We start from the raw sequence: 16,891 nt of genomic DNA, 5'->3' as shown, positions 1-16,891 counted from the left end.
CCGTTGCAAGGGAAAATCCTGCATTTAAAAACCTTAAAGTAAAAGTACAAAAGTATTCATTATGCAGAATGGCCCATTTAATAATCGTGTATATATTTATGGATTATCATTAGTTATAATTAGCTTAACCTACAATAATAGATCATACTTTATTAGTTAATTTACATTTTGTATTAAGAATCTAAATCTGCAAAGTAGCTTCTAACTAAAGTTATCAATTTAATGTAGTGAAGTAAACATTTTTTACAAGATTTGCCTCCAAAACGTAGTGTGGTAGCAGTATTCTGTAGTAGGAAAATTGTACTTATGTTCTTAAGTATAGTTACATTCCACCATTGGAAGGTGGTGAATAAATGAAAGCAAGAAAGAGAGAAACTGATGTCCATTTTCACCTTTTTTTAATGAACCCTGATTATTGTAACATTACAAATGAAGATGAACAGATAGATGAGAAACTGAAGTACAGGTGGTTCCTCCATGATAAAAACTACAAGTCTCCGTCTCTCCTCTGGAGTGACAGCTCAGTGTTGAGGTGGACATGAGAGGAGAGACCGAGACGACCAGAGAGAGGACAGGGGACGCATTTCAAATAATACAATGGTTAAACAGTACAAAGCTTTTTTCATACAGAATCCTCCAAAATGGAAAAAAAATATATATACAACATCATAATATGAAAACAATAGTTTCTTCCCCTGCTGTATATCATGTGGGGATTATGTGACCCTCCTCTTGTCCATGGTAACATGGTTATGAAATCAGCATGAGTAAAAAGAAAAGAAGAAGAAAACAAAGACTGCACTGAAGCCAACTAGTTGAAGTTTTTGGGAAAGCGTGCAAACTGAAACAAAAACTCACAGAAAAACAGAATTCATGGAGAAGAGACCGGGCCATGGGCAAGAGGGTACAAAATAATCAAAAATAGTCATGTTAATATAATAATTACAAGAGTAACAGTAATATGTCTGAAAAAAAATACAGAAGAAATGATAAGCATCGATGAAATCGAGGGGTGAAAATATCAACCGGTGGGGAAAGGGTTATTGTCTTGTGTTTTGTGTTTGAAGCCACGACAGGTAAGGCAGCACAGGTGCAACAGTTCAGGTACAGCTTGGTGTTTGTATTCTGCTTTACCAGACACTTTTAAACTGCCTTAAAGTTACCTAAAATGTTGTTTTTTGTTGGCACTTTTTTTTTTATTTATTTATTTTTTTAACCAATGTACACTAACAAATTTGAATTTTATAATGCTGATAATGTTAACAAGCCAATTAGAAGGACAGGCGTGTGACATTTTTTTGCACGAGACTGGAGCGAGTTGGACAATCTGGACAAGAAAACTGGGACTAAATACCCCGGGCAAAGACTACATCTGGCTAGTCCTTTCTGAACTGTGTTGAAAAGTGTGTGTGTGGATAGCATAACTACAGAACCTACACATTCACAAGTGCACGTACACACTGAGCAGAATGAGCGAGTCAGGTTATGGGAAGTCCCTCTCTCTCCACTCCGCTCTGAGGTTTTGTGATGCCATTTCCTCAGCGTGTGTGTGTGTGTGTGTGTGTGTGTGTGTGTGTGTGTAGTTTCTATGGTTTGCAGTCCGTTCCAGAGAGACTGTGGGGGCGTCTGATGTCACGTGTGATGTCATGTTTCCCTTTATTCTAGCCACAGTAAAGCCTCACTGTAACCAGGACAGGGTGGGTGAGTGTGTGTGTGTGTGTGTGTGGCGTATGGGCAGGGTTCAGACCAGCCCATACACACTGGGTTCACACAAAGCCTGCTTGAGTCCAGAGTCCACGCTCATATCACGTCATATCAGCAGATGCGGTCCTGCTGGCTTTGCGAGGCGGCGCAGAGCTGAAAACCTGCTGTCATCCAATCAGAATCATCATGTCTGCTTTGAACACACGAGTCCGTCACCAGCTCCCCGTTACAAACCGCGTTCGTTTTAAGCAGGTCGGGGTCAAAGAGTGGCTGTCAAATACGGGTTTGAGTTGCAGGCGGGTAACCACGCAGGACAAAGTAAAAAAAAAAAAAAGAGCTAAAATGTTAACAGAAAAAGGGAATTAAATTCACCCGTTTCCTGATGCGGGAAACCCCGCCTATCTGCTACTCCAGGGATGTTAAAACAAACACGCCCACCAACAAGGTAAATATGATTTGACCCAGGTCTGGTTAAAAATGTCTGCTCACTCATTTATCCTCGGCCCATCACACCCTCCACCCCCTGATTACACAATAACTGTTTTTTTTTTTTTAATTTTTACAATATAAATATAAAACTCTGATACTGGTGGCCTTTGTCACTGCAGCTCAACGGTCATGAGAAGGCAAGGGTGAGAAGGCAAAGGCTGAATTATACTGGTAATAATATGCCCATTAGAATATATACATCTTTACCGTTAAAAATAGGATTTTCCTGATTTGTATCAAATGACCATATTGAAATATATTTGAATTCAATATATATTTGAATAAAATATATATGTGTAGATTTACTTATTCTGTATCTCTCTTTTACAAAAAACAGAAGGCATGGTGGTACTGTGTGTGTGTGTGTGTGTGTGTGTGTGTGTGTGTGTGTGTGTGTGTGTGTGTGTGTGTGTTTTTGATAAAGCATTTTGCTGGGGGTGACTTGATAAAACTCTTGTTGGCTTAAAAAAAAGGCACAATCTTATTTGGAATTGTTTGTTCATTAAAATGGGCACAATGTTCTTCTTTTTCCTTTTTGAACTGTGTATGTGAGTAAAACGTCATAAAAATAAGTGTGTTTCTCGATATCTCAGTGAAGGTTTGCCTGAGTTAACCTTGATGCTTGACATTCATTACATGGTTCCCCGTTCTGCCCTAGACAAATCAGTCCGCTTCAATCGTCACTTCTCGAAAACATCACATGAACCGATTCGGCCATTATCTCCAAAATACAGAAAGTCCTCAGATCACTGCAAATGCCCTAAAATACTGTCCATGTTCTTAAGAGGCACAAGCCTCCTTTGACAGAGAGAATACAGTCTTTAAAAAAAAAAAAAACAGGGGGAATGCAGAAGAGAGCTGCTGATCTGTATGTTAGGAGGGAGAAAATACTACGAATGCCCTCAAACCACCGAACCCTTTTAAGATTGTGCGAAGTCACGCAGGGACACGAAGAGCCGAGACACCCTCTGTATCCTCGAGGCCTGATGTTTTTACACCAGCTGTGGGTCCACACAGCAACAAGTGTGTCTCTTAATTACAGCCGTTCTAGTAGCCTCTCTCTTTTCCTCAACAAGTGAAGAGAAAAGGAGAGACTGATTTCTTTCCTCAGAAACCCAGGCGATTGCTCTGTACAGCGGGAACCACGTCCATCTGCTGGCTAACAAATGTCTTGTGTGGCAGGTCAGAGGTTGAGAGATCAAAGCTAGTTCATCACAATCTTCCTCTCCTACTCACTCAGACTTACTTTGACTGTCCTCAAGATGTACAATTCCACCCTCATTTCATGTCTTTATACACTGTAGTGAATGAGCGCGAGGATGAAGAGACCACTCAACTCAGTCTGCAGTCTGATAGTGTCCTGAGTTGTGTCTTGGAGAAAAGACTGATTGGAGAGCTTTTTCTAATCACCCTCTTCAGTCTGTGAGATCCATCGGAGCAAGGTCTTTTTTTCTTTTCTTATTGCCCTCCATTTTGTAAACGACTGCTTGGTGATGCGAGCAGACAGACAGGCACTTCTGTAATCTCTATCAGGGCTGTTAAAAGTGTTTTAGTAACATTAGGATCTATATGTCTGTTACGGTGAGAACAAATGAGGAGAGAGGGAGAAGTAAGTAGGAGGGCTCACTACTTTCAAGTGAGCCAGATGTGGGTAAGAAAATCAGTCCATCTACTGCTGTACAATCCAGGTTGCCTTTGTATGCTTTAGGTTGACTGTGATTAGTTTTACTGCACCAGATAAACAAATAGACCCATTCAAAGACATAATCTGGGCACAGGTGTGATGTGAGGTGATCCCTGGCAGATTTTACTGCCGCTATGAAAAGGCAATGTGCAATTCCTAAGAGCAGACTCCCTCTCTGTATGACTCTAATGTTAAAAAGGGGTCAGAAGTAAATATACAAACTACGTTTGATTATCTCTTAATGTTGTAAGTCACAGCAAAAATACTGTCTGCTGTGTTCATATCTGAAGATGTACCAGGGGCACAAAGGTGTCTTGCCTTGCAGAACATTAGAGGCTACACAGGCACATCTATGCTTTATGCTTTTACACAGGCTATATGGCCAGTGGTTGCTTGCTAACAGTACTGAACCACAGGAAGGTACAAAGTAAAAGGTGTTAATGCTGCAAACCGTGACAAAACCTGAGAGGTAATCATGTCAACATCTTGTCCTTTAACACATTGTGAGCATGTAGAGGTCACACATGTGGGGACATTTTTTTGTTTTATGTCAAGTAATTTAAGGAGCTTGTGGTGCTTGAGCTCAGGAAAAAGTGCCCCGCCACCTCCTTTAATTAGTGCACAAACTTCCTACATATGGTACAACATGCAAGTGTGTTCATATAATCACCTTTCAGTTACTGTCTCCACCTTTCTCCTTAAGCACACAGAACCGGCTATGTTCACTACTGCCGTCAAGAAAGCACAAAGCATAATGGTCTAAAACTATTAAGTTTTAGAGACAAGACTCAGAGGTGTGTGTCTGTGTGTGTGTGTGTGTGTGTGTGTGTGTGTCTGTGTGTGTGTGTGCGCGCGCATGAGGCTCAGCAGCCAGTGTTTTCCAGAGACAGCTGTGCTGTGGCCCTCTGCAGCTCTGAGCTCGCTCTGCGCTGGGTCGGAGGCGGTGGCAGCATCAACCCCAAAATAACACCTCTTGCTCCTTCTCTTCCTCCCCCATTCTCCACCTCCCCCACTCTCCTGCCCACCTCCTCTCTCTTTCCCTCCACCTCCTCCTCTCCGTTAGCCCTCACTTTCTTGTCCTCTGCCTCGTCCCTCTCGCCGTCCGCTTCCATCTTCTGGTCTTCGCTCCAGCGGCGTTTGAAGCGGAGTTTGAGCGGGATGCAGCGCGTGCCTCCAGGGCTGATGGGAGCTGCCTGACCCGGCTCACTCTTCAGGTTGATCAGAGGGAAGGCCAGGCTGCCGCTGCTAAGGGAAGGAGTGGCAGGAGTCTTGAAGACCTCCTCATCATCATCAGGGTCGTCATCCGGGTTACTGTGTGGAGGGGCAGAATGGCTGCTCCCATTTCCGTTAGCTCGGAGATGGTTGTTAAGCTGATGATGTTGGTGACGAGCTGTCCTGGTGAAGATGTCACCTTCGTCATCCTCGTCAATGTGATTGAGCTCATCTTCATCACTGATGTCAGTCACCTCCACCTCTTCTTCTGACTCAATGTCGGATATGGGCTCCACCTGGAGAGGAAGAGTATTTTATATCATGACATTTCATTTTTCGGCCAGAGGTTATTCACACTGAAAATGTTTTAGAGGAATTTCCAAAACCACCCCCAAGTGAAAACACCACATTCTGTGTCTGTGTGTGTTAAAAGTCTCACCTTGATCTTAGGAGGCCCGGCAGACAAGGCAGAGTTGATTTTCTGACTTGACCCTGTGAAGGAGGAGGACTGGCTGGAGGAAGAGGAGGAAGAAGCAGCAGCCAGTGAGCTCCCAGATTCCCTCTGTTTGCGTCCAAGCGGCGGCGGCTGCAGCTTGAACTTGAACGGTGATGGGTGCTGCTGCCCCTCCTCTCCGCCTCCTGGCTGCTGGCTGAGCGAATGAGAGAACGGTGACGGGTGCTGCTGCTGCTGCCCGTGGAGGTGATGGGCGGCTGGCTTCTCTGGGGTGGGGCGGTGGGGCTGAGGGATAATAATGTTGGGGTAGTGGAGGAAGGCTCGGGGGCTGAGGTGGTAGTTGTAGACAGACTGGGTGTGGGCCTGCAGGTAGTGCTTCATGTCCTCCGGGTTGAATGAGAAGTGGGAGCCCAACATGGGAGAGGACATGGAGGGAGAGGGGGTGTAGGGGAGGTGGGGGGTAGGGGTCATGGACAGGGCAGGAGACAGAGTTGGGGCCAGAAGACCCCCGGGGCCAGGCAGGGGGGAGACAGGGAATGGAGACAGAGGCTCTGGGTGGACCCTGGGCCCATGTCTGGCAAGCCCTGCTGGGTTCGGGTAGACCCTGAAGAAAGAATCATGAGGCAGACGTGGAGGAAGCAGGCCCCTGTACGCCCTCTCAGGCCCCATGCCTCGCTCATCGGCCCCCATAGCCTCCTCCAGCTCCGAGTTGGTGGAGGTTCCGTCACTGCAGTCACTCACAGAACCCCGGGCCATGCGGCGAGCCACACTGCTGAACATGCCTGGGCTGCGCAGCTCCTCACTGGATGAGAGGACTTCTGACGGCGTGGAGGGGGGGAAACGAAAGTGGTTGCCTCCAGTTGGCACTGGGGGGGCACTCTGAGGGACTCGCCCTGTGAGAAAAAGAAAAGGGAAGGAGTGAGTTAGTTAAATCAACACGGTTACGTTTAAATGCTTTTAAAAAAGAAGGATGATGATAGAAACCAGGCTCATCATCTTATAGAGCCAAAGTGAAACCAAAAACATACACAATGAAAATCTCATTGACATTGGTATTAATACAAAATAGTAAGCCCCCTACAACAGGCAGCAAGCAGCAAGCTTATAAGTTACGTTAGGACTAATGCTGCTCTCTGGAAATTACAAAAAGAGCATAGAGCATTTTCTCCTCCATCTCTAATGGCGTCTGGGAATGAGGATAGTTTTGGTTTGACACAAGTCTCGTGAGATTTCTGCATCCACCCCTATGCTACGGAGGTGTATTGGATGTTATTTATGGTGCTCAAAGTAATACAATTTAACAGATTGACATTGTTTGTTTTCCAGAAGCAGAGACCACGTTACTCTCCATTATTCATAAAACGTAGTGTCAGCATAGCGGTTTTTACAGCAACAATTTCTTTGGTAGAAAATTAGTCTTATGCAAACGGTCGACAGGGTTTCGTGGATAACTCAGAGTAACCAGGACACTGCTTCTGGAAGGAGACACTACTGTTTAAAGATTTCCATTAACACTCAAAGACAGATGTGGACAAATAAAACCAAAAAACATCTGCATGGCGAGATACCACTGGGGCTAAGTGAGAAAACAACAACAACAAAGAAATATTATGGTTTTGTGATGAACCAGCCCTTTAAACTGAAGAGAAGGGGGAAAGTAACTAATGAGAGTAGGTCACAAGTCTCCCATAACTCCAACTATTTTACCCAGAGGGTCACAGGCACACACAAAAGAAAACACTGGGTTACACAAAGCCACAAGTTCCCTTCTCTTTCAACCCTTCCTCTTTCTCTCGCTCCTGCCAGGGAGACACTGGCACTGCAATACATTCTTGGCATCCATGCACGTGCCAGAATTAAATATTGGAAAAGTTGCTCTTACTGCCATCACAAACATGGGTTGGGCTCCTCTGTTTTTTTCCAGTACCGCTGAGTGTGTGTGGGTCTCTCTTTTTAAAAAGCACAGCCATGTGTGTCAAAGACGATGAGGAGAAAAAAAAAAACGGTGTGTATATTTGAGCGTCTGTACTTGCCTATCAATCTAGATTGACGTAGGGCGTGTGTGTGTGTGTGTGTGTGTGTGTAACCGTCGTATGAAACCATCATATCACAACATGTCAGTGTGTGGGCCACATCACACGCAGACTATAATTAAAGTTTCGTGCTGCACTTATGTCACCCAGTATCCAACGCTCCATATGGGCTGTGTTTACACTGGGTGGCCGGGACCAGAACGAGAGACGACTTGAGAGGAGAGGGATAAACTGGGACGTGGCACACTGATGTCTTCAAAAACACCAAACACAAAGTAACCAGGCCGATACACGCAACACACACTACACCCAAATTCGGTTCTTTGCAAAAATAGGGGTGAACATACTTGATGTGAATATGATTCGATTTAGATTTTCTGTACCTATAAGATGTCTCTTTGGCAAGTAAACTGGTAAGTTGTCCACCACACTGACTGGAAAATGTCTAACTAATACATTTAAATGTCTCCGTTATATACAACCTTTGGGCCTTTTCTCAAAAGCCGTCTTTGCAGACGACTGTAAACTGACTGACTGACTTTCAAATTCAATCGGAGCAAAATATCAAATTAGAATTGCCTCCCTGTAATGCTACATGAAGCAAGTGTAGTAGCATCTAAAACTCGGTTCTTGGCTAACAAGTAAACAGTGTCAAGTTTAGCAGTTATTCTGGCTGATAAAATTGTAATATTAACACACAAGGACCTCAAAGTCAGACACCTGAAGGCCAAAACCCTTTCGTATGCGCTAGAGTGCACACTCTTTGAAAAGGTCCTCGCTGTCAAGTGTAATTTCATTCTTTTCATCAGAAATAACCATGAATTTCAGTTGCCAGGGGACCATCAGGGCAGAAGAAAAACATTGGTTAGACACAATGTTATAACTCCACGGACTACAACAACTAGTACTGAAAAAAAACAAAACTAACAATTCCTGCTTTCAAAAACCAAAAGCCCTGGTTAAGTGCTTGTTAATTGTAACAAATACATCTTAAGACACTCCGCCAGTGAGACATCAGCTCTTCAGTGTCTGTCAGCTGATGGTGTGCCAACCTGGGATGCTAGGTACATAAATGTGATTGTGTACATACCAGAGCCCATGTCGATGAAGGGGTAGTTGACCAGCACTAGTTTGTTGAAGTTGAACTTGTAGGTGAATCTCTTCCCTTTGGTCTTGTGAAGGATCCTCTTGTTGTAGTAGTATCTACAACGAGACAGAGAGAAGGACAAACAGAGTGTTATTTCCCAGCGAGTTACCATTTTTGTTTTATTATTATTATTATTATTATTATTGCAACTTGTGGTAAACCTCTGATGGTGGCCACAATTTGGTTTATCCGAACATAAAAATGTAAGACCATGGATAAGTTCACACATATATACTTTATGAGCTGAAACTATGATCTGAAGTAAGATTTCTCCTGCACGCCACAAAATGACTCACAGTTGCATAGCCGGCCAGCGATTATTCACAGTGCAAGGCAGCTTTATTTATACAGAACATTGTAGCAACAAGTCAATTCAAAGTCACAATTAAGAACATTCATAAAAGAGAATATAAAATGAAGCTAAAATGGAGTAAGACAGGTATAAAATACAAGAATAAAAGTTACAGTGCAGTGTAAGAAATGAACAATTACTTGATTTAAAAAAAAGACAGCATTAAAAAAGAAAAGTCTTCAGCCTTGAGTTGCAATGGACCTTCAGCTTTCTGGGAGTTTGTTCCAGATATGTGGTGCATAAAAACTGAACGCTGCTTCACCATATTTGGTTTTACAGTGTACTGAAGTAGCAGGCAAAATATAGTGCACCCCCCCTTCTTTTTATTGAATCAAGAATAAATTCGGAATCGAATCGTGACAAAGATTCCTATCCCTATGAACTCACTTAGATTTGTATGTTTAATGTAACTGAATTGCTGTTTGTCTACAGTATAATAAAGGATACAAACAATGTTTTAATATTACAGAAACCACATTGTCACTGTACAAAGCACTACCTGCATGGCAACACTAAATTACTCGGTGTACAACGCATAATTAAACAAGCTGCTTACAATGTGCACACACGGTTAAATTCTAAAATCTTACTGTGATTACTTAAGGAAGCGGAACAGCCGTTCTGATTTGGTCTTACCCAGGTGGCTCCATTAGTAATAGTGAATTAGTCATTGTCAATACACGGAGCGATGTAAAGGGGTGAATAGTGAGCCGCTGACAGCTCATCTAACAGATAAAATGGCTCCCTGTGATTCACCGATAGCCTAAGGACCAAACTACATTCATATTTCTTTACATAAGAACTTGTAAATCAGTGTCTCTCATTCAGCTGAGACCGGCCACTTCATTCTGAGAGATATAGCCTAATACATTATTCATCATTTCCAAAAGAATCGAGCAGAAAGGAGATCAGTGGCTAAATTTGTACATAGAAATACAGTTTTGCTTGAATACAAACATGTCTCTTGTTGTCAGTAAGTTATAATCGAGCTGTTCTCCAGCAGCAGAGGCTGAACGTCAAATCGGACAAGGTAGGTAACTGCTATTCATCCATCCAGTGATCCATTTTCCTTACACATCCATCTGTCTAACAAGAGTCTCTCTCTCTCTCTCTCTCTCTCTCTCTCTCTCTCTCTCTCTCTCTCTCTCTCTCTCTCTCTCTCTCTCTCTCTCTCTCTCTCTCTCTCTCTCTCTCTCTCTCTCTCTCTCTCTCTCAATAAAATATAATGGTAGCAAATGTCTGTGAGGTGATTAATATTCTGTATACACAATAACTCAATATTAAATCCACCAGTATTTTCAAAATGCTATTTAATATGCCAAGACAAAATCCTTCACCTCAGCATTTCCACAGAGCTACAAAATGATGGATGACAATATCAAACAAAATTATGCTCACCATTACAGCCCCAGAAAATAGTCAAGAAGTAAATAAGATAAGATTCTTACAGTGCAGTAAAATATTAGTTTTCTTAAATCAGTCACATTAGTAGTGACTGTTAAAAAACGGATATAATATTTGTCACTCTGAAGCCATGCCCCACAGCTGTATCCCGGTTTCATTGTGATGAGAGCATGAGTCACTCGAGTTTGGTACAATACAGAACAAAGCAGAGAGAGAGAGAGAGTGTGTGTGTGTGTGTGTGTGTGAGAACCAGGAGCTCAATCAGCCCATCAATGACTCAATGAGTAAAGGGCCTCTTCTATTAGAGACAACTACTACGCACACCCACACCATCGCATGTAATACAGACAAAAACACCCAAAGGAGCAGGCACACAGGCTCACATTTACAATGCATGCAGAAAACGTATACAAGTAATGACAAAACTACTGAGGACCCACAAAACGAATTAGAGTGGTTATTTGAAAGCACACAGTGTTCACACAGGGGCATTAAGTAATTTCAATAATAAGCCCAAACGTATAAGGGGCTGCAGTGGTGGAAAAGGTTCTCTAATCATTGAGTAAAGTTAAGTAAACATACAATACTATAATGGATTCCTGCATTTAGAATTTCTAAGTAAAATCATTCATTACATTGATTAAAAAAAAAAAAAAAATTGGAGCATCACCTTATCTTCCGCTCCGACCCCTTCAATTTCGCTCACACCACGAGTTCAAAGCATGCCCGAACCCCATGCAGATGCACAGCGCTGGCCCTCGCACTCCTCGCTCACAGAGCCATTTGTTCGGTACCTCCATGACGCCAGCGCCCGTCATCCAGCTAATGTTTTGCCGGTGGGTGAGCGAGTAGCTTCGGGCGCTGGTGGCATGGAGGTACCGAACAAAAGGCTCTGTGAGCGAGGAGTGCGAATTCTCACCGCTCACATGCTCTGGTTAGAGATGTTCCGATACCAGTATCGGCTCCGATACTGCCTAAAACGCTGGTATCGGGAAGTACTGGAGTTTATGCACCGATCCGATACCACGTAATAAAGCCCTAAAGAAAATCTACGTTAAAAGTAGTTAATTTATGTTTTTTTTTTTTCCTGAGCCAGACCGACAACAAAGATAGAAATAATATCACATCCATACAGGGATAGTAGTATACAGTTGTTAAAACATAATAAAATATATGACACACTGGTATCGGATCGGTAGTCAGTATCGGCCGATACGCAAGTTCAGGTATCAGAATCAGTATTGGGAAGCAAAAAATGGTATCGGGACATCTCAGTATTTGTGAGTAGGTGGTCACAATATCAGGCCTGTATGTGCCGCAAAAGCTGGAAGGACATAATGTTCACAGACGTGATAGATAGATGGACGGATGGCCATGATGGTCTCACACACACACACACACACACACAGAGACAGACAGACAGACAGACAGTGTTGAGTCATTATGGGACAGCCCGTCTCACACACTGAGCCCAGGCTCGCTCCAGGCCACATGCTCTTTGAAGACCATTTCAAATTCGTTCAAATAAACAAGAAAGGACTTTGACTGTATGGACTCAGCCTCTACGTATTGAACACACATGTAGATGTGTGTGAGACACAAACTCACAAGCACACACACACACAGATACATGTCTCTACACACATGTACTGTGTATGCATAAATGAACACACACACACACCTGCACTTCAAAGATGCAGAAAAGCATTAATCAAAGACTTCACATCTAACAGACGTCAGAATTAATTAACAGCCGTTCATTCATATAAAAGGTTTACTAACCACAGAAAAGACATTCACAACAAAGTTTGGCTCCAGCTGGTCCTTGATATAAAACCCTCACTGAGACCAGAGAGAAAGCAAATGCTCCTCTATCAAATTGACTGTTTATTTACAGTAAAACCTTTGTGGGATCAATTCCTTCTTAAGGATACAAGCCATTTAGTGTCCATGTTTAATTTGGAGATTAAATAACTGTGGATCGCACTAATGACTGCTAATTCTTCCATCAAATAAAACCTATAGGAAAAAGTTGCAAAAAAAAAGCAAATCAAACATTTCTTCATATGCTACTTCAGTTAAAAACAAATGTATCCCAGTTATTACACTAAACCTTTACCAGAACTTAGACCATATTAATTGAATCATCAACATTAGACACACAATCTTTGCTTTACTTAAAAATGCTTCTATTGAGTAATATAAATTGCATTTTGTCTGATATCAGGATTCTAGCGTTGGGTATACTCGAGTGCGACACAGATGCTGATAAATTTGCATACCCTACTTTTTAATCGATGCAATCGATTTTGATTGACTCATCTAACAGCTGAGAAGAAGTCAGGACGGACTCAGTGTTTTATGGTCATGCATCGGTCCATGCAGGTTTTGTGTTTCTTACTGTCGTTGTGCAACTTCAAAGTTTCAAGCTTAAACTGTGTTGACCTGGTAACAAGTTTAGAGTTGCCTGCACAGGACGGGCCACATTGCCTACAGTTGACACACAGCATAGCTTTCCCCTCATGCCGCAACCACAGGTACCGCGTTAGCCTTTGTGGCTGAAAGTGGTACTTTTTCTTCTTCCCTGGCTCAGTCGGTTGTCTTTCCCTCTCCACCAGCCTCCTCCTCCTCTTTTTGCTTTTTAAAATAATCAGCTATAGGCTGCTTCATTTTTGGAACATGCAACAGCTAAATGGATTGTTCTACGCCACTACATACACGCGCAGTGCATAGGGCAGCAAGTGCCAGCGGAGGCACCAATAATAATGATCATCATGCACTCGCATGAATGCAACCACATGAAATGTTAGCAGCATAAGCGAACATTTTGAATGCAGTCTGGAGTCCTGAATATACTTAAAGCTTTTGCTAGATGTCCTATGTACACAATACATCTGTTGCATTGTTTCTCCCTATGTGACACAAAATCAATGTGTTACATTAGCACCATACATAACTCTTTTATGTGTTAAAATATATTCCTATACAAAAGTTGTGTGCCTCTAAATATGCGGCTAAGTCAAGACAGAAAAAGGTTTAAGTAACAAACAAGACACAGATGGGATGGAGGAGGGCTGACATATAACAAGGTGTTAAATGTATCCGTGTGCACGTGGTGTGTGTGTGTGTGTGTGTGTGTGTGTGTGGGTAATGAGGCAGTGTAACTAGTCATCGCCATGGCAAACTATAGCCCACACCAACCTACAAAACAGGAGGCGACATTGATGACTAGCAGTTTGTATTTGTGTGTGTGTTTGTGTACATGAACAGACTGGCAGCTAAATAAAACTGCAGCATCCCACATGTGCTCTGCGGAGGGGGAATGTGTTTCTAAATCTGCTGTCACCCTGGAGTTTCAGCACGAAGCGCAGATGCACATTCACGACAAAAAAAAAAAATATATATATATTTTTTTTCTTTTCTTACACATTTGATGCCTGTGTAATTAAGCTCAAATTTACCAGAGAAATAAAAGATTAAAAAAGGAGAAATAAGCTCAAATGTCAAGGTCACCAACATTACACAGAACCAATACTACTGGGGGGACAAAAAGTGTTATCTAACCCCTAACCAATTGGATTTATTTTAAGCCCAGTCTTGTATACTTCACTGAGTTTATTACAGTTCACCTGGAGTTCAAAATAACATGATTCCAGTTCCTGTAACTTGAGATTGACCCACCTGGGCTCTTTGCCATTATCTGAATCCACTGGTGTTGATACCTATCAAGACCATAGGACCTAAAAATTAAGCTAAATATTATCATCGGTCCAGACAACCCTTACGAAGGATGGGTAAAACCTTTCAGACTGGAGCAAAGGCCGAGAAAAGCCCGTGTTCGTCATTTGTTGGTAAAATAACAAGTGTCATCAGGGGTTGGAGTCGAACCAGCGGCTGCTGCGTCGAGGAGTAAAGCTCTGTATATGTATATGATAGATAGGGTGTGTGTCTTATAGGAAGTGTGACCTTTAAGCTTTCAGATGAAAATGTCTGTGTTCAGTGACATTGTTCTATTTGCTTAAACAAATCAATCAAAAGGAGCAAATAAAGTTAAAAACATGTTTAAGGGGCAAGTATAGTCCAAAAACAGACACGGACGTAGTTCTGTATACATTACATTTGGGCTTAAGTGTGGAGGCGTTATCCTACTTTTATTTAACCCCTTTTTACCCACTTTAGTCTCACCTTAGAGCTCGGCTAAGCTTGTCATAGTTCATCTGTGGTTTACACTTCCTCGCCCCCCACAAGCGGGCCACCTCGTCTGGGTCCTTGATGACAAACTCTCCATAGTCTCCCTGCCAGGCGATGACGTCGTGGTACTCCTCTTTCCTCAGCAGCTCCAGGATGAAGTGCCACAGCTGGATCTGTCTGGAACCTGGGCTCGACTCGGGCTTGTAGGCCCAATCCGGAAAGGCAAACCCTGGGGGACAGAGGAGAAAGAAGAGGGGCGTTACAGCTGGATGATCATGAACAGAGGCAAATTCAAAGAGAGGATTGACAGGACAAGAAAAATCTGGGTTTACTCCAGCTCTTTAATCCCGTCTAGTCTTTTGCTTGTCTCGAGTCGTTGGCACACTGCACCTGATAAACCATTATCCTTCTGAAGCTGTTAATTGTCTCCTTGACTGCAGCTGTTTCACCAACACACTAGGTGTAAAAAGCTTGTGTTTATTGTGAATAATAGTCAGGACTTTGTCTATGTATGCATGGGTTTGGCAACTTCTAGGCACTCAAAGGCATGTTACATTTTGCAAGAAACCAGTTGGCATCCATTTTATGTGCTTGAGCATTGCTTTGTGTTGCTCTGGAGATAAACATAGGGGGAAAACAATGTGTGTAAAAAAAGGTCCAGATTTATCAAAGAGAAAATACAGTTCAGTAAAGAAGAATAGACAACACATGAGGAAAAATAGAAAAAAGCAATGACTTAGTAGAGTGGAGCATTTGCGAAAGGATACAAGACATGAGACATGTTGAGAATCACAGAATCAAGGATGAAACATGTATGTTGAAATCCTCAACACATTTCGGCCTATGACTTTGGTGCAAAGTGGCTGTAGTTCCTCCATGAAAGCTGGTGATGAGCATTTCGGGCAAATCTGTTCCCAGAGACCGCAGTCATATCAAAACTTCACCGCTATCGCCATCAAAGCTGGAAAATCAGCACTGTTATAACAGATTAACAGGCCTTGAGATATGTGCAGACAAAATATAAGCTATGGTTTTATAACTACTATCAGAACACACACTTGCACAAACACACACTATTATCCAACAGTTAAAAGTATAGGCTATGCGTTGTAAAGCAGTGGGTGGCAGTAAAAGACTCAACAGCACTTCAACACAAGGCCAGGCTGCAACACACACACACACACACACACACACACACACACACACACACACACACACACACACACACACACACACACACACACACACACACACACACACACACACACACACACACACACACACACACACACACACACACACACACACACACACACCATTAGGACCAGATGTGTCTTGGCAATCAGGCTGAGAAAGCAGAGGGTGGGAAACATATGGGCACAATATAACAATGCTGAATTTGGTGTGTGTGTTTATGTAACCGTAAAGAAACACACTATCCTAAATACCAAGGTTACAATCAGTTTCCCACACTCAACAAAGTTTTTCATATCTATATAGCTGTGACAGCAAACTTTTAACAATGATATGCTCAAGGCTGACAGACTATAACACTGATGGATTGTGGCCTGTTGACCCAAGTTGCAGTGACGGCGCATGGCACAATCTTGCTTGATATAATATAAAAGTTGTTGCATCATGCTGTATGTGACTAGTGTTGCAAAACACCTTCTAATGTATCTGTGCATAGGCCCACTAATCTGACATATTAAACAGGGAATTGTTTAATTCTTTCAGCACTTTATTACCTTCTCAACGCTTTGTTAGGAAACCACTTTGGGGCAGCTCCATAAAAGCAGACAATAACCCACAGAAAACACCCGACAAAAGAAAAGACGACATAAAAAAACTGAAAAGGGGAGTTGTTAAAGTTGTATAAGAGTTGAAAAAAGAAGACACACCTGGCCACTTAATCCTAGGGTAAAGTGAACTGTATCTGGATATGGTGCCCAGATGGTAATTAAATCATGACTTTTTTTATTTTTTATTTACACAATATGTGCTCTCACCGTCTGCACTGTGATCTCATTTATGAATAGGTTTGGAAACGGTAAAGTAAACGAAACAAAAGTGACAGGTGTCAGTTTATTAAAAATGACACGATATTTACTTTTCAACATGGGTGTAAAGAGTCTTTTCACAGCTTCTTTATTTTGGTCAGAAACACAACTGTTACCAGGTCATTTTTGTTGCACCAGTGTTTGTAGCTGCTTCAAATGCT

At 42.4% G+C, this 16,891-nt stretch overlaps 1 protein-coding gene across 1 annotated transcript in view; it reads right to left on the bottom strand.

Annotated features, from left to right (window-relative positions):
* Nucleotides 1-1,239: 1,239 nt before the first annotated feature.
* Nucleotides 1,240-16,891, bottom strand: part of erf (Ets2 repressor factor) — a 39,360-nt gene continuing 23,708 nt past the window's right edge. Inside the window, exons 2-5 of the mRNA XM_078267417.1 lie at nucleotides 14,665-14,899; nucleotides 8,667-8,779; nucleotides 5,529-6,436; nucleotides 1,240-5,385 (exon numbers count right to left, since the gene is read on the bottom strand). Coding sequence (XP_078123543.1) covers nucleotides 4,741-5,385; nucleotides 5,529-6,436; nucleotides 8,667-8,779; nucleotides 14,665-14,899 — 1,901 coding nt within the window. The 3' untranslated portion in view covers nucleotides 1,240-4,740. The remainder of the gene's footprint in view (nucleotides 5,386-5,528; nucleotides 6,437-8,666; nucleotides 8,780-14,664; nucleotides 14,900-16,891) is intronic.

This window comes from Sander vitreus, chromosome 14, assembly GCF_031162955.1.
Source record: "Sander vitreus isolate 19-12246 chromosome 14, sanVit1, whole genome shotgun sequence".
Taxonomy (NCBI): Eukaryota; Metazoa; Chordata; class Actinopteri; order Perciformes; family Percidae; genus Sander; species Sander vitreus.
The sequence above is the reverse complement of the archived record's forward strand: the minus strand, read 5'-3'. Positions and strand labels throughout refer to the sequence as shown.